This window comes from Peromyscus maniculatus, chromosome 4, assembly GCF_049852395.1.
Source record: "Peromyscus maniculatus bairdii isolate BWxNUB_F1_BW_parent chromosome 4, HU_Pman_BW_mat_3.1, whole genome shotgun sequence".
Classification (NCBI taxonomy): domain Eukaryota; kingdom Metazoa; phylum Chordata; class Mammalia; order Rodentia; family Cricetidae; genus Peromyscus; species Peromyscus maniculatus.
In genome coordinates this window covers 64,113,361-64,131,698 of record NC_134855.1, presented here as the reverse complement: position 1 = coordinate 64,131,698, position 18,338 = coordinate 64,113,361, and the positions used below count along the sequence as shown (strand labels likewise).

The 18,338-nt window shown below is 35.6% G+C and overlaps 2 protein-coding genes across 2 annotated transcripts; one reads left to right on the top strand and one right to left on the bottom strand.

Moving 5' to 3' along the window:
- Positions 1 to 6,542: 6,542 nt before the first annotated feature.
- LOC102906341 (olfactory receptor 5T17) lies at positions 6,543 to 7,511 on the bottom strand. The gene has a single exon (XM_006989722.3). It carries the CDS (start codon positions 7,509 to 7,511, stop codon positions 6,543 to 6,545), a length of 969 nt encoding a protein of 322 aa, XP_006989784.2.
- Positions 7,512 to 17,079: 9,568 nt separating this feature from the next.
- On the top strand, positions 17,080 to 18,018 carry LOC102906036 (olfactory receptor 5T18-like). The gene has a single exon (XM_006989721.4). It carries the CDS (start codon positions 17,083 to 17,085, stop codon positions 18,016 to 18,018), a length of 936 nt encoding a protein of 311 aa, XP_006989783.2. The 5' UTR covers positions 17,080 to 17,082.
- Positions 18,019 to 18,338: the final 320 nt, after the last annotated feature.

Sequence of the window (18,338 nt, the reverse complement as noted above, 5' to 3'; positions counted from 1 at the left end):
CAATACCAACCATAGAAGACCTCGAGGTCTGTACAGACAGGCAGTGACTAAGAGGTCATGTGGTTGGATTTACAACCAATGAGAAGGCAGAACAGAAACACTAGAAAAAGACAGACATACAGGAAGTAGCTCTCTTTCGGAGAGGTAAGACCACTGCGACAGTGAAGGGTAAGGTTTTTAGCTCTTAGCTATTTCTCTGACCTCTTGCCTTTTATCTCTGTATTGGCTTTGTGTTTCTTATTTAATAAGATGGTTGGTTACACCTACAGGAGTCAGCAGAGCCCAGCACACTGAGCCTAGGCTGATGTATGCCCCTTCTCACTGCACCAAGGCTGTGCAAGTCATCACACCACAGGCACTGTCTCCCAAAAGCTTGCCCATGAACAAGGGACAGAACCCGATCCCCCTGCCTGGGTGTCCCCCAGACAGTTCGAGCCAAACAACCATCTTGTTTGCTTGAGCCTAGTCCAGTCCCATGAGGGTTCCACAACCACTAATCTACAATTCATGGGCTTCCACCAGTGTGGCCAGGCCAGTCATCTCTGCATGTCTTTCCATCATGATCTCGAAGTCCCCAGGCTTCAGAATCCCTCCTCTCTCTCATCAATTGGATTCCCAGAGCTCAGCCTGGCATCTGGCCGTGGATCTCTGCATCTGCCTCCATCAGTCACTGGACAAAAGCTCCTTGATAACAGTTAGGATATTTGCTAGACTGGTCACCAGAGTAGGCCAGTCCAGGCAATCTCTAGATCACTGCCAGCACTCCAAGGTGGGGTCATCCTTGTGGATTCCTGAGAGCCTCCAGGCACTCTGCCTCTTCCTCCACTGAATTTGCAATTCTCCTCAAATGTAATTATTGATGGAATTGCTTCACTAAATTGGCTTAATAGAGAAAAGATGTGATGGAAAAAATATTAACAAGTGAATATAGGTTTTTCTGAATCACAAGAATGTTGCCCAGATGGAATGCTATAAAAAAATCTAATTTTAGCTTTGTTATCTGTAATATACATGAAGATAAAGAAGTATAGTTTTAATTTCCTCTGTCATTAAAGCTCATATTAGAAGTTTTATATTGAAATAATATTAAAATAATTTTCACAGATTTTGTTTTCACTTGTAAAATTATATTTTATTTTACAAAATGATTTCAAACATTACAATTAAACTGTGACTATTAGGAGCTAATATTTAAAAAATTAAATTAAGAATGCAAATTAATTTTTTGAAAGCTTTAAAATATTTTATACACTTGTACTCTCAGTCTGTTTTGAGATTTAGCCTTATATCAATGATATAGGTAAATATAAATGAACTTTGTTTTACTTGTAACTATGTTGTATAAAATTTATTTGGTGACAATTTACTTTGTTTATGTCTAAAAAGGATAACATTAAAAAAAAATTTAACTCAGTGTCTTGATAATCACTTTTACTTCTAGAACTAGGAAGTTGTAGAGATAAGCAGTTGAAGTTCAAAGTCATCCATGACCATATAGCAAGTTTCAGGCTAGGCTGGGCTAATTGAGACCTATCTGTCAGGTCCAATGCAGGCCCCAAAATAGCAGTACTAATGACATCTTAAACAGAAGCACTCCAGTAAACAAAAGGATTCTTATAAAGTAAATGGAAACCTAAGGAAAGCAATCACTTCCCCTATTTGCAACAAAAGTCAACCACCTTGGGCAAGAGCGTCTGGTTCCTTATTAACCCAAACAGCCTCCACTGACTTGCAGGCTCTCTTGACCTCACCTTTCTTTCTATAGCTAACTGTCTCTATAAAACTGACAAAGCATTTCATGTCACCCAATGATCCCCCACCTACTCAATGAAGGAGAGAGTCCAGCGGTTTGTTTCCTCACTTTAACTCTGTTTCTAGCCACTGAGAAGACTAGCTTAGTGGTTTTTACAGTCCCCATCCACTCTGTCCAAAAATGTAAAAGAAGGGAGAAAGTTGGGGGTCCCTCAGCCATTGGTTCATAGGTCATGTGTTTCCATTCGTTTGGCTATTTGTCCCTTTGCTTTATCCAACCTTAGGTGAGACAGTTGATTGGCTTGATCTGTTTGGGAGGCATCCAGGCAGTGGGACCGGGTCCTGTGCTCATTGCATGAGTTGGCTGTTTGAAACCTGGGGCTTATGCAGGGTCGCTTGGCTCGGCCTGGGAGGAGGGGACTAAACCTGCCTGGACTGAGTCTACCAGGTTGATCTCAGTCCGGGGTGGGGGGGCAGACTTTGCCCTGGAGGAGTGGGAATGGGTGGTGGGCTGGGAGAAGGGGGGCGGGAGGGGAGAGAACAAGGGAATCCGTGGCTGATATGTAGAACTGAATTGTATTGTAAAATAAAATAATAAAAAACAAAACAAAAAAAAAAAACAAGAAAAAAAAAGAAGGGAGAAAAAAATGGAGACAGAGACTAGAGACAGAGTCTCTCTCTCTCTCTCTCTCTCTCTCTCTCTCTCTCTCTCTCTCTCTCACACACACACACACACACACACACACACACACACACACACACACACATATACACAGAGACAGACAGACAGACAGACAGACAGGGAGATTAGAGATGAGAGATTAACGCAGCATAGAAAAATGTACTAGATGACTTGTTTTCTTTTGATTGATAGATATTTAATAGCTACAATTACATATTTTGTTCAATATTTACCATATGCCAAACAATATATTTTGCAGAAACAAAGTTTGTTTTTTGCAAATTATTTCCCTGGTAGGCACCAGCAAAACACAAGTTTTATTTTCATTAAGCAAAAAGGAATGAGTTCTTTTAGATAAATAGTGAATAACATGATTCCTTATGGCTGTCTTTAGAATCCTTATTGCTATTGTACCATCCTCCCTCATTTTTCTTCATTTTCCTCCCTTGATCCTTTCTAAACAGTTCACTTTCCCCCATTTCCTCACCAAAACATGTGTATCCTGCCACTTCCCTTCACCCTCCTTCTGTATTTACTTCCTTTCTACTCCATAAAGAGCCTACCTTTTCCATTTCCCTGATCAAATATCTGAACATAAATATAAGTATACATTCTAATGAATTTTTTTTTCATTTGGGTTGATATTGCTCCCATGAAACTCCAACACCACCTAATAAAAGCCTCAATGCCAGGCAAGACAAACCCTCTTTTGAGCCAAGGTGGTCCAAGGGACCCCAAAACATATAACTTATTGCTATTACCTTTAGTTGCCCCTCAGGGGTCTAAAGTAAGTCCTTATCACTGAAGGTACCATGAATTTCTGAAATAAGACTCATAAGTCTCTGAGTTGGAGGTGAGCTCAATGTCTCCTCCCTGAGGACTATCTTTCATGCAAGCTTATTACAGAGGGAAGAAACCAAGAGTTCTGTCTAGTTATGATGTCTGTGAGCCATAACAATGACCAGTATCACAAGATAACCTAATGGATGCAATTTAGATAACCTAAATTGGATTTAGGACCTGCTCAAAAAGCAGAAACCATGCCTGGTACTAAAAACCTGGCTAACTACTCAGTACTAGTAGTTATTGGAGGAGAATCTACAATTACTACTCTATTAACCAGCGTAATCTCTAGCAACAATCTATAAACATTTGTCCTTATGCCGAGAGATAAGCTCAGTCTTCATCTCTCTTCAGGGAAATGTCTCTTTACAGTAGACAAAACCACTACAGAAAACCATAACCAATCAATATTCAGAGTTGAGAAAGCTCAATCCCAATGGATACATCTACCAAACATTCCCACACCTAAAGCTCACAGAACATTGCTGAAGAGGAGGGAGGATATAGAATGAGAGGATCAATGAGTTTGCTGAGAGAGTGTGTCTCGTGGTCAAATGCTACACTGAAAACATGACTGTCTAAACATGAACTCAACAAGGAAGATGCCAATGGACCTGCTAATGCTAACAGAGAAAAAGCCCACATTCTCCCAACCATACAAAAGAAACACTGGCTAGTAAGAAATGCTAAAAGAAGAAAAAAATAGTCTTCCTGAGGGAAAAACACATCAATTAGCTATCTGATACGAAAAGATTATTCCTGAAGTATGCATATGTATATTATTCTACAAATTGAGCAGTTTATACTAGTGAATATACATGTGTATACTTTGGCATATGTATATGTAGCAAAAATTAAAGAAAAAAGAGTTCATGAATTTGAAAGAGCAGAGAGAAGCTTATGAGAGGGTTTCAAAGGAGGAAATGGAAGGGAAATATAATTATATAATAATCTCAAAAAATTGTACATAGTTATAATACACTAAATAAAAAATCTTCAAAGAAAAGATATTTTTCAGTCTTTTCAGTATATAGTTTTCTTCTTTATGCTTCAAATAAAGACAATACTATTCCAGAATTTGTTTAAACTCTAATGGTTTCATAGGGTAGCTGGAAATGAGGACTATATGTAGATTGTACTCAATACTTCCTCTGTCACTGTATCAGACCAATTTTCATTTTGGAAAATTATTGATGAAGCCTACTAGTTTGTTTTCCAGAACGTAATTTTAGATGTACATTTCTACTATTTAGCAGAATGGTATTATTAAATACTAAGTTTTATTTTCTTTCACAGCCTCATTAAAACTTTCATCCCAGGAGTCGTAAAGGGGAAAACCTTTGGAAGTATTTCCTGGTAGATAATGACATTGATTCTAGTCCTAGTTTCAAAGGCTAATTCATTCTGCAGCCCTAAAACTTCATTTCCTTTACCATGCTGCATTCTAACCTCCTCTTTCTTATGAATACTGTCCTTATACTATTACAAATGTTTCTTATTTCTTCTTTTTCTTCTTTTTTAATTTATTTATTTTTATTTTATGTGTATTGGTATTTGGCCATGGGTGTCTGGAACTGGAATTATGGACAGTTGTAATCTGCCATGTGGGTGCTGGGAATTCTACCCGAGTCCTCTGGAAGAGCAGCCAGTGCTCTGAACCACTGAGCCATCTCTTCAGCCCCTGATATATTCTTCTTGAAGTCAATTGCATTTTTTGGTGTGTAGTTTTATTTGTATTTAATAAGGTTCTTCCTCACTTCCTTATTTAAAGTTGTATTTTTCCATTTTAATTTCTATTCCAGGGCATTTATCACCAGCTCAAATTCTATACATTTTATCAGTATTTTGATTGTGTTACTCTATGACTATTAGATTTGTTCTAGCCACTGACAGCAGGACCTCAACAATTGAACTTGGAGACTAACAACTATGAGTGGTGAAGCCCAAGCATAGAGAGAGTAAACCGAGTTCACGGTCACCACATTAGTTAAAGAAGTGTCCCTGTTTTACATTGGAGTGTATCCCACTGTCTGAGTCTAGAGCCCCATCACTTTTTATCACTATTCAAATAATATCATTTCATATAATAATATGCTACTCTAATTAGACTGGTGATCCTAGAAATCCTAAAGACGATGTAAAAACAAGATACTTTTCTTGATTTAATTCTGAGCAAATGTGTTATTGAAATATAAAACCATTATTGAATCTTGTTGTTGATACTATTGCTGATTTTGTATACTACAACTTATCTTGAGCAGAATGACAGGTTTTCTGATGGAGGCATGTGACCTTTTTCTACAGGTTCAAAGCTTTATTTTATTAAATTTGATGGCATTTTTCCAGTATGACCACAGTAAAATGACCTCTTTGAGAAACGGCTTCATCTCCTCAAAATAAAAATAAATTCCATTCTTAATAGTTCATTATGTAAACCAATTATGCAATAGAAATAAATATAGCAAAATGAATATAACTGGTATATTCTTGAGTTTAAGTGAATGTGTTCTTCATATTATGGACCTTTTATTGATAGGAGTGTGCTTTGTGGTATTATAACAAATGCACAATCATTTCTTGTACATATAGTAGAAGATAGGATTAGGAACTGAGCAAGGACCTTGAGCATAAGAAGAAATGTTATTTCATTAAAGGAGTCCAGCTGTGTAGATAAATAAGAGGCATTTATGGAAGCCAAATTAAGGTTATTCTTTTAGTCTATACATTCATTTGCATGGCTAATATAGAGAAATCTCAATAACAACACTAAATACATTGGTTATGTTTTGGAGTTTCTATTCCATCACTATGATTGAAGAATTGAAAGGAAAAGACTCTATAGGAACAAACCCATTATTTAAGTCAACAGCACGAAATAATGTACATATAAGTTTAAGGTATGTAAGAAAATATTGTGCCATTAAAGCAAAATTTCACAAGAAGACAAAAGAAAGAGGAATTATGTTTATGTTGTGTTTCCATAATCAATATGAGCAATTGCAAACTAAATATCCCTAATGTAAATAATTTCTGACATATCCAGAAAAGGTGAAGTTATTTAAAACTATGAATAGGATCTTATGCATATCAGTAATTAATTGATATATTTCAATATAAACATAGTATAAATATGTAAATCATATGCTAACATTCCCATATCTTATATTAAAAATTAATTAATGCTTTTTGGGAAAATGTTAGGCATATAACGTATAGGACATTCATATATGATGTAAATATAAGCTCATGTTAGCTTTAGGTTTACTCAGTTTTTAAAATGCATCTTTTTCATGAAGCAATTTCTCTTGAGTAACTTTCTCATTGCCTCTTTCACATCTTTGTTTCTCAAACTGTAGATGATAGGGTTCAGCATGGGAATCACAATGGTGTAAAATGTTGACACTACCATGTCACGCTCGAGGGTGTAGTTGGAACTTGGTCTCACATACATGAAGAGGATTGTCCCATGGAAAATGGACACTCCTGTTAGGTGAGCTCCACATGTAGAAAACACTTTCCTCCTCCCTTCAGCTGAATTTATCTTCAAAATGGCCACCAGGATGAAACCATAAGAGACCAGGACAATGAAGATGGTGACTAGCTCAATGGAGCCTGCGCAGTAGAAGAGAAGAAGTTGATTTAAGTGAGTGTCAGAACAAGAAAGTGCTAGCAATGGAGGAATGTCACAGAAGACGTGCCTAATTTCATTGGACCCACAGAATGAAAGGGTGAAAGTAGCCACTGTGTGTATAGTAGCATGTAAAATTCCACCAGTGTATGAAGCGATAATGAGTGGCACATAGATTCTGGGTGACATCCTCACTGCATATAGAAGTGGGCTGTAGATTGCCAAGTAACGGTCATAAGCCATTGCTGCCAAAAGGAAACATTCTGTGGTTCCAAACATAACGAAGAGAAGCATCTGCGTTGCACATCCGACAAGTGAAATGGATCTATTCTTTGAAAGAAAATTTACCAACATTTTGGGAGTCAGTACTGTAGAAAAGCAGGCGTCCAACAGTGATAAAACAGTCAGAAAATAGTACATGGGGGTGTGGAGCCGTGCATCCTCAATGACCAATACAACCAGGCCCAGATTTCCTATCAGAGTTACAAGGTATATTGCAAGAAATAATATAAACAAGAATATTTTCATGTCAAAATCATCTGTGAATCCTAGTAGTATAAACACTGTGATTTCAGTCACATTGTTCACCTGAATTTTTTTCTGCATTCTTATCTGGTGGAGTCCTTGTCATTTCTGGTTTCACTTGCAGATTCTAAACACAACACTCTGTAAACTTAAAGTCAATAACATCATACACTCATGCTCGTATTTGGAAAAGCCGTTTGTCATTGATGAGATTGTCAGTAAATGAAATGAGTTTGAGTAGATGTATTTCTCTGTTTAAATAAAATGAAAAAAAGTGATTTTTCTCTTGTTGAATAAATTTATCAGGCTAAAAAAGACAGCCAGTGCAGTTTTGTTAACTCCAGTTGCCCTCATTATTCAAATACCTTCATTATAATATTATAGTAAAATTCAGAGAGCCTGAGCATAACCATATATGATCAATAGAGGAAATTTCCTTAATATTCTTATTTTTGAAAGCAAATCATATTAATATGATAACAGTAAGTTGAGGTTTATGGAGTAAATCAAATGAGAATTATTTATTAACCATTCTTAGTTTACTAGAAGTGAGGTTTTGTGTGTTCATATCTGTAATTTGTTTTCTCACTAAAGCCTCTGCACTCATATTTTTAGACATTTATCCCTTCCCATGAGCATGGCAGGCTCAGTGATGGACAGATCAACTTCTAGAGAATGAATATTCTTTAAAGTTCCTTGCTATAATTTTTGTTGCTGTTGCTTATCACATTTTATTTTAAATGCAACCATCACTGACTATTAATTTGTGAACTCTGTTGATTTTTTATTTTCTCATACTTTTCTGGCTTTCAAATTAATACTAATGTCAGATTTATTGGTTCATATGCTGATTATTAACATAAAGTCCTTAAAATAATTTTGTTAAAATTAATTCACAACTATATCATGAAAATATTATGGCTCTGATAGGGTTTCTGAAATACTATGAACAACCTTTTACTCACTAAATACCAAGAGAATTATTTACACATAGTAATTTTTTCTTGAAGTAAGTAAACCACAATATATGGCACAAACTTGTTCCAAGCAAAATGTTAAACATTCTTCTCTGAAAAGAATATTTCTGTTGTTGGAATGAAATATTAGATGTCACATCACTTCCGACAAGATCTTCAAATGAAGAATGCCAGTGCAGTTCAGTGGTAGAGTGCTCAACTAGCCTTCAGGAGGCCCAGATTTAGTTCCTATGAAAAATTATCCTGGCCGAAAGAAGATATACTAAAGAAATGTTTGTGTTGCTCAATGTGACTATCAGTCTAGTAAAACAATGGATTTCAAAGACGTGAATTTTCCTGTGAAGCTGGTTCTGGGGAAAGAAATCGTACTAGACAGAGCGCCAACCTGTCACCATGAAAGCAGTCTCCTACAGCTCTAACATGTTGTCACAGCACTGTGAAAGATGATCCTGCAGTGCTGGTAGTGATGAAAACCACACCTTACAGAGACCACTGAGACAAGAATATACCTCTGGCCCTTTGTTTAGCCTATGGCATGACTCTGAAGAAGGAACAGGATAGGGGTCACAGGATCTCTTTGTTCTTCCAAGTGTAGCCATGTTGAATGTATTTCCTTTTTCTCCTTTTTTGTTATTAATTTGACTCTCTAGAATGGGTGGCTGAACTTGACTTCTTTGGCTACAGACTTGGACACCAAATTTGGTAACACCAGTTCGAAAGAAGGAAAATCAAACAAGAACGGTGATGAAGTATTCAGCACTGGAAAACTTTTTCTTTCAGCAAGACTTGTACCAACCTACATTTATGATAGGAAAATACCTACTACTCATGAAAAATATCTACTATTTCATCCAATAGTAAACGTACTGTATTTTGTCATACAGAAGTTTCAAACAGAAAATAAGACAGTTAAAAAAAGCAATTGAAAAATTATTCTTTGCTTCTAAACAAAGTTTCTAAATTTTTGTGGAAGATTTTTCCAATACATGGAATCAATAAATTTTTAAATGGGGGGTTATAAATGAACAAATAAAACACTATTTCTCCTAGATTTCCAGAGTGCTTAACTTTAAAACATAAACAAAATTCCAATTTCATGGTAAATTAAGACAACTTATGCAGTATATATAGGCATGTATAGGAATATGATAACTTATTTTTAAGTAAATGGCTATATTGTATGTACCTTTGTTAAGATGTACCACTTGTGGACTGACAACAAGGGTGGCCAGAGTTGGAGCTCTTGGAGCTGGAGTTATAGGTGGTTGTGAGTTAAGTGATGTTGGTGCTGTGTATTGAACTTGAATCCTCTGGAAGATCAGTAAGCAATCTTAAAGGCATAGTTATCTCTCTAGACCCCGAATGCCTGTATCAATAAAAGAACTTACATGACATCAATTAAATATGTGTGTGCATGCATGCATGCATATGTATCTTACTGTTTTGAAGGAACATGATAAAGATTGTATTTATTCTTAATAATTTATACTTCCTTACAATATAGTTTTAAAAATAATGAAATATATAATTGTTTTTGAAAATACAAAACACAATATGAATTAATTAAATCAAAACACATAAAAATATAAACTATGAATGCATTTTCAATTGTCCTTTTTTTGATAGGCAATTAGCTGGTTGGAATTTTTATAAAATACTCTTGGACATGTTGCTTGATAGAAAGAGGAGTGTTTTCTAATATATCAACCATCTTTAATTTCTTTATTTTCCAGAGAAGTAACTATTGTAAAAACTGTATCCTTGTAGCAAATATGTAATCCAGTGTAAGGTACTGAGGGGATGCACGACTGATAATAATTAAGGAGATCAGGTACTTTCTCCAACGACCTCCAAACACAAACACAAACACAAAAGTTTCTACTAAATATTTGAGGAAGCTAGAACTAATTTGTGTGTGTGTGTGTGTGTGTGTGTGTGTGTGTGTGTGTGTGTGTGTGTGTGTGTTTGACATACTTGAGACATGGTATAATGAAGAAGATTTTAGAGAATTTTTTTTACAAAATATAATAAATTTAGAAAACACAAAACACTGGGCATAAGAAAAAATAGTGCTCTTATGGTATAGTGCAAGTGAAATAAGTCATGACAGCAGTGACATGCAATGTTCATTTTCTTATGTATACCTTATATCTATGTAAAATCATGCTAAAGAAGTCACTCAATAGCCTTTAATGGATGAGAAAAGTTTGACCAGCTTAGTCACAGAACCTGATAAGGTCACACAGTTCAGAGAAAAGCCAGGAATCATGTCCATTTTTTTTCCTGTGACCATATTTACACCTACTATAACAGGAATATTATTTCACTAGAAACAACATAAAATCAAACTTCCATATATTCAGATTATTTCACAAATCAGTCTTTGATTTGTATGAATTTCCTAATTGGACAAAAAATTCAAACTTGATTTAAATCCCCAATTAAAAAATAATATTAAAAACCTCAATGCCAAGTAACCAAAGACTGGTTTGTAGTTTTTCTAAATTATGCATATATCCTTTAATATTTTGCTCTTGTTCTGCTATGTTTTCTCAAGTGTATTAAAGAAAATCCCTGACTTAGATCTGTGCTATCAATATATGTGAGACATCCTGCCTCTTTGCCAGGCTATGTTCCTTAATGCAGCCTTCTATCTGTATTTCAATGATCGCACACACATTACAATTTTAAATGAAAGGTTATGTCTTCTAAATATTTCACGTGCAATAGAAAAATTTTTTTCTTACCTTCAAAAATAATTTCTCAGTCAAGTGAGGCAAGGTATAAATACTACACATTCCCTCCTTAGACCAGGCCCCTGAGCTCTTCTAAAATCCCCAGGGACTCTCCAGGAAGAACACACTGAAGGTCATTAGGGATAGAACAGTACCCAAGTGTTGTCATTGTTTCCCCAATGGCAAGCAGGTGAATAACATTCAAAAATGAAATTTCATTATAAAAGGATGCAAATGGTTATAAGAATGCAAATTAGACCTTGATACCAATTAACCCTCAATGTAAGATGCATATGCTCTGAACTGAACAACAAATTAAATGATTTAAAACATAATTATAGCTCTGATTCTGAGTCATGGACTTAATAACTATTCAGAAATCCAACTTCCTCTCTTGAAATAAAATTTTTATCTCTCATTATCTTGTAAACATGTACAAAGATATTATATAAACATAGTTTATGAGAGAATGTATAACCTTTCAATAAAGTTATTAATTAAACATGTGAATTTAAAAACATTATACTTCTAAGTCATAAAAGAGATTTATTTTTGTATTTTCTTTTTCTTTTGAGTTTTGTTAAGGCATCCTTTTCCTCTTACTCTTGGCTTTCTCAGGATCTACCCTTCACCTACCTACCACACAGCTGCTTAAAAATGCTGATCTCTCCATCTGTTCATATTAATATACAAGGGGTATTTTTTAAACCATTACTGAAGAAATTTGAGCTACCTCTCTTGGGTTTGTCTTCTTAATGAAAGAACAGAAGCTTGAAGGCAGTGTTATTAAGATTCAGAGAGATTCAGTACAGCAGGGATTTATTAATTCTGGAAACTATCTGGAGGTGACAATGAAGAGAGAACGTAGCCAGGCTTAGCAGAAAGACCCTGTCACAAACCAGAAAAGCAACATAAACAAAGATAAATGTATGAAAATATGTTTCAGATATCAGAGGGTAGTGAAATTCAAATTAAAATAGCAGAACCTCTACTGCATAATAATTAGAATGAACAAATCCAGGATACCTGCAATATACTGATGTTGATGTTGTAAAACAGTAGGGACCCATGGACAGCTTGTGAGAATGCAAAATTGTGAAAGGATTTGGAAAAGGTAAAAGTTTCTTGCCAAGTTGCCCACGGTTTTACTTGTAGTCTAGTAATAACAGTGTTTACCATTTGCATAAAGGACTGAGAAGTTTATGTCTTAGTTGTCTCTATTGTTGCCATAAAACTCTGTGACCAAAATCAACTCGTGTCAAATTAGCTTAGTTATCCTGAAACTGGACAGGAACACGGTGGGAGGAGCTGATGCAGAGGCCAGGGGGAAGCACTGCTTAATTGCTTCTTCCTCATGGCTAACTCTGCCTGCTTTCTTCTAGAATCCAGGACCACCAGCTCAAGTGCGGCACCACGGACAAAGGACTGGTATCTCTCCCATCAAGGACTGATTAAGAAAATGCCTTGCAGGCTTGCCTTCTTGTAGCTCCGTCTTCTAGAAACATAGCCTCAGTTGAGGTTTCCTCCTCTCAGAAGACTATAGTACATGTCAAGTTGACATAAAACTAGCCAGGACAGTTTATATCCACATAAATCATGGACATGGGCACTATAGCATCTTTATTTACATTTATTAAAAGTTTTGATGGGGCGTGGCTTAGTGGATAAACCCTGGCTGAGTAAACTTGATAACCTGCCTGATCCTTAGAACCTCCATAAAAAAGCCAGGATCGTGACAAGTGCTTGTAATCCTAGCATTGAGAGGTGGTACCTATCATATCCCCGAGGCTCACCTGAGTCAGTGAGTCCGAGGGCACTGTGAGACTACCTCTCTTACAAACTGGGGAAGACAGCTGAGTCTATCCTCTCATTTATGCAACCACATGAAACACACATGTAGATGTGATCTACCAGCCTCCACCTCCCAAGTGCTAAGATTATAGGTGTGCACCACCATGCCTGGCTTTGGAAAAAAGTATTGTGTCTTCCTAATTTACCAGTGTACCAGTGTCAAATTCTATTATAACTCTGTGTGCTGCTGTGTCGATTACATATGGCACTTGTTCATGGGAACATATACATTTATGTGTGTATGAGTGAGCGCGCGCACGCACACACACACACACACACACACACACACGTGTGTATGTAAGTATGTATAATATTTCAATTGAGTAGACTATAAGTTAGGATCATGATCCACAACATAATAAGCTTTATAAAGTCTTAAGGAGTGTTGTTAGATTGATTTTGACTTTTCAATATTTCTAGCAGTTTGATGTTTTCATTTTTTGTTTTTCTAGACAGGGTCTCTCTGTGTATCCTTGGCTGTCTTTGAACTCACTTTATACACCAGGCTGGCCTTGAACTCACAGAGGTCTACCTGATTTTGCCTTCCAAGTGCTGAGATTAAAGGTGTGCACCACCATCACCCTGACCAATAGCTTTTTTTATTTGTCTTTTACTTGTAAATAGTAATCCTCTACTATCCTCAAATTTTATTCTTTGTTCATTTCAAAGTAGGTGTTTATATTGGGCACAACAAAAGGTAAAAGACATGAATGATTTTTATCATCTCTCTGGCCTTTGCAATGTATATTGTGATTACAGGTTACTGGGTTACTGTAGTGTATCATAATCATTGACTTATTACAATATAAACAGCCTAGACCATTACCATGCACCATGAAATTTAAATTATAATTCGCTATCAAAGCTGTGTTGTAAGATTTTTGTGTGGTATTTTAAGATTTCTTATCGTGTATTAAAAATATTTATTTTCCTAATTCATCATTTTTGACCAAAAAAATGCCTTTTTGTTCTTAAATTTATCAGCCTGTGTTGCATTTTTTCCAGCCACTTGTTTTTTCTATTGATAAGTTATCACAGTGCTTACTAAAACAGAAGATAATTAGAACAATTCTACCCAGGAGAATTTCCTGTGGGCTTCACAGAAAGTTAGCAGATATAAATAATCTCAATGAACCATATTTCTCATGTAATTAAACCTGTAATTGATCTTCCACAGGTAAGATTGATTTTTAGACTTAGAAATTGTACATTTTAGGAGACCTACAATTCAATATAAAGTATGTTATTTTGTACTAAACAGTTTCATTATTAAACCTGGAAGATAAATTTTAATTATCAGCTATTGAAAAAGTGACTAAGATAAATTTACTGAAATCTTGTTTATGCAGAACTCTGCCTAAGTCAATGTAACCAACAAGGAAAATTTTTTAAATGTATAATTAATGCTTGCAGTGGTAAATCAGACGTGTACCTCATTGTCACAATGAAAAGTGAAGGCAATTTTGAAGCATAAGCAATGAGGAATTTGTCAAGAGAGGAGAAAACAGTTAGCTTTAAAGGTTTTGGAGACCGTATTTTTATATAATGTGAATAAACATGATGTTTTTTTCTATCTAGACATACAGTTTTGAAGTCACTCATATCACAGCTGATTTCATGTTTTGTTTCATGTCACTGTGGTGGATGGTGTTGGAAGTGCCCCATGTAGAAGGCAGGGATGCACTCAGGTCAGAAATTCATGTTTCATGCATGGTCTTTGTTTTTCTTGTTAAAATGGGCCTGACTGTTAATTTCTAGTTCTAAAAAGAGGTAACCCTGTCTCCAAGTCACTACTCACATGGAATTTTTATTTAATTACATACATATGTAGCCATTAAACTGTTCCATTATAGTTATCCAGATGTTTTAAATGAATTACTACCACATATTGCTGCATTTTTTACATAGCTTGTTTTAAACTCATACTCATTGGGTTATAGTTTGTTCCATGGATCTAAAGATTATTAAGTATATTTTCAGTCTACAAATTCATACAGCTCAACACAACACTGTGGTAGGAATGTTTGTTTCACTTACCCATAATTTGTGAATGGACTATTTTTAGACTCTGTTACTTAAAGTTGAACATTTATGAAAACTTTATATCCTTTTCAATTTACCTCTTCAGCTTGCCACTAGAGTGACAGGTAAGGTGTGGGTACTGGTCACAGAAGGTTTTTTTTTATTGCCAGTTCTCTGTACTTAAATATTCTGTATTTTTTATGTGGAGTTTTAGTTTATTTTTTTCAAGTTATCCATGCATCTATTCTCCAGCCTCTGGGTCATTCTTTCACCTTTTCTCTGTTTGTATTCAATGAACTTTTCTATGAGAAATAATCTGTATACTTTTCATTTGACTGAAGGAATATCCACACTTGAAAATATCAGACCTCATGATAGCTTTGTCACTGTAAGGAAGCAACTGTATAAATACCAAAATGAAAAGTAAAATGCCTTAACAGATAAACACCCACATTGAAATACTGAGGTTGGGATATATTGTGTTAAGAGGTAATATAAGGAGGGATAAAAAGAATAAATAATGGACAGAGAACTGGGAGGAAAAGGGGAAAACATGCAAGAGAGAGAATAAAGGAGAAGAGAGTGAAGTGAGGGGAAGAACGGGAAGGAAGGAAAGGAGGTGAATAGTTTTTTTTATAATTAAATTGATTGTATTATTTATGGTATCATAACATTGTTTCATGATATTGACAGTTTTTTTTTTTTTTTTTTTTTTTTGGTTTTTTGAGACATGGTTTTTCTGTGTAGCTTTGGAGCCTTTCCTGGAACTGACTCTGTAGCCCAGGCTGTCCTTAAACTCACAGAGATCTGCCTGCCTCTGCCTCCTGAGTGCTGGGATTAAAGGCGTGCACCACCATTGCCCAGCAACAGTTCTTTTACACACCTAGATTTTTGTCCCAGATTGTTCATATGTAGTTTCATTCTTCATTTCTCACTAGTTCAAGTCTAAAGACTTTTCTGGAATGAATGACACCAATAGTTTGGCAAATCTAATTAATTTATTGATTGTCTCTATTAATAGAAAATGCACCAAGAATTTAAAACGTCTGATATGTTGTCATGCAATTATCATGTTCTACTTTCACCTTCAATTATTTTTCAATTTTACTAATCAAAACATTTATTTAAATACTTGTATTTTCTTGCTTATTTAGGGGAATGTGTCATGCATGCAGCAAGGTATGCATGTGGAGATCAGAGGACAACTTGAAGTCTTTGATTCTCTCCTTCCAGCATGTGAGTGTCCAGGGACTAAACTCAAGTTGTCAGCATGGCAGTAAGGACTTTTCCCCATGAGCCATCTCACCAGCCACAATTTTATTAAAACATTTAATAAGTTCAAAGGAAGTTAGAATTGTTTTAAAATCCATGTAAAATATTGTAATACATGAAGCTTTTACTCTGTACCATCAACTCATTTCAGCATGTTTATAACCAAAATAGCTCTTTAGAACAATACCCTTACCATGTTTTCCCTCAATCTTTTTTTTCCTCAATCTTTATACATACCTTGTGAAATAAATTTCTTATTCTGCAGGAGAAAAATATCATATCAAATTATTTTTCTTAGTTGCTTAAAGACATAGAAACCTATATTTGCATCCTGTTTGCTGACACTAATAGAACGTTTGATTGTCTGGAATGTCAGAGGGATTTTACCTCCTCAATTTGTTTGCTTGTTTGTTTTAACAGTCCCATATGCTCAAGCTAGCCTCACTCTTGTAAGGATGACTTTCAGTTTCTGACAGACCTATTTCCAATTCCCAAGCCAATACTACCACTCTTAATTCTCAACTTGGATTTTAATAGAATTTAAAATGGGAAAGTAACTGAATATCTGGATGAACTGACTAGCAGAACTGGTGGTTTTAAGAACAACATGAGATCACCAGGTCATGAATGCACACCTTCCACTGGATTCTTTATTCATGCTTGAGCATTTTGCACCATCAGTTGATAAATAAAAAAGGGACAGATCCTATTCTTGCCACCAAGAGTCTACTATTTTCTTGTACTATGAATGATTTTCTTCTGAAAGAATTCAAGATGGCTGTCTGAGATTTCAATATGGAGAATGCCACTGAAATATCTTTATTCATCCTGAGGGGACTCACGGACAATGTTGAACTTCAGATCATTCTCTTCTTCCTGTTTCTAGCTATTTACCTTTTCACACTAGTGGGAAACTTAGGACTAATCGTAGTAGTCATTAGTAATTCCCAGCTCCACAACCCAATGTATTATTTTCTGGGTGTTTTGTCATTCATTGATGCCTGCTTTTCTACAATTATCACCCCCAAAATGTTAATAGATTTTATGTCAGAGGAGAAAGTCATATCATTCCTTGGATGTGCAACCCAGATGTTTCTTGCTGTCAGTTGTGGAACCACAGAATGTTTTCTCTTGGCTGCCATGGCATATGACCGCTATGTAGCTATCTACAACCCACTTCTATATGCAGTGAACATGTCACCCAGAGTCTACATGTCACTCATCATTGCCTCCTACACTGGTGGAATTATACATGCTTCTATTCATACAGGAGCTACTTCTAGCCTATCTTTTTGTGGATCCAATGAAATTAAGCATTTTTTCTGTGATATTCCTCCTTTATTGGCTATTTCTTGTTCTGACACTAGAATGAATGAGCTTCTACTCTTCATCTTTGTGAGCTCCATTGAGATAGTCACTATATTAATTATCATCATCTCTTATAGTTTCATCCTCTTTGCCATTCTGAAAATGAATTCTGCTGAAGGGAGGCAAAAAGTGTTCTCTACCTGTGGCTCTCACCTCACTGGAGTGTCCATCTATTATGGAACAATCCTCTTCATGTATATGAGACCAAGTTCCAGTTATGCCTTGGATCATGACATGATAGTATCCACATTTTATGCCATTGTGACTCCAATGCTGAATCCCATCATCTACAGTCTCAGAAACAAAGATGTGAAACAGGCAATGAGAAGATATTTAGTTAAAAAATTTATGGCCACAAAATAATTTTTTTTTACTTTAAACACACAATAATACAAAGATTAATTTTCACTACCTCCATATCACCAATACTGTTAGAAATTTCTCATTGAATTTCAATTGTGTTTTTCTATTCTCAGTGAACATTTTAAAGTAAGGATCTGTACTCAAGTCCAAGTGGATTAAGGACCTCATCATAAAGCCAGACACACTGGACCTGAGAGAAGAGAAAGTGAGGAACAGCCATGAACACATTGCCACTTTCTGAATACAACAACTATAGCCCAGACACTAAGATCAACAATTAATAAGTGGCACCTTGTGAAACTGAATAGCTTTTATAAGGC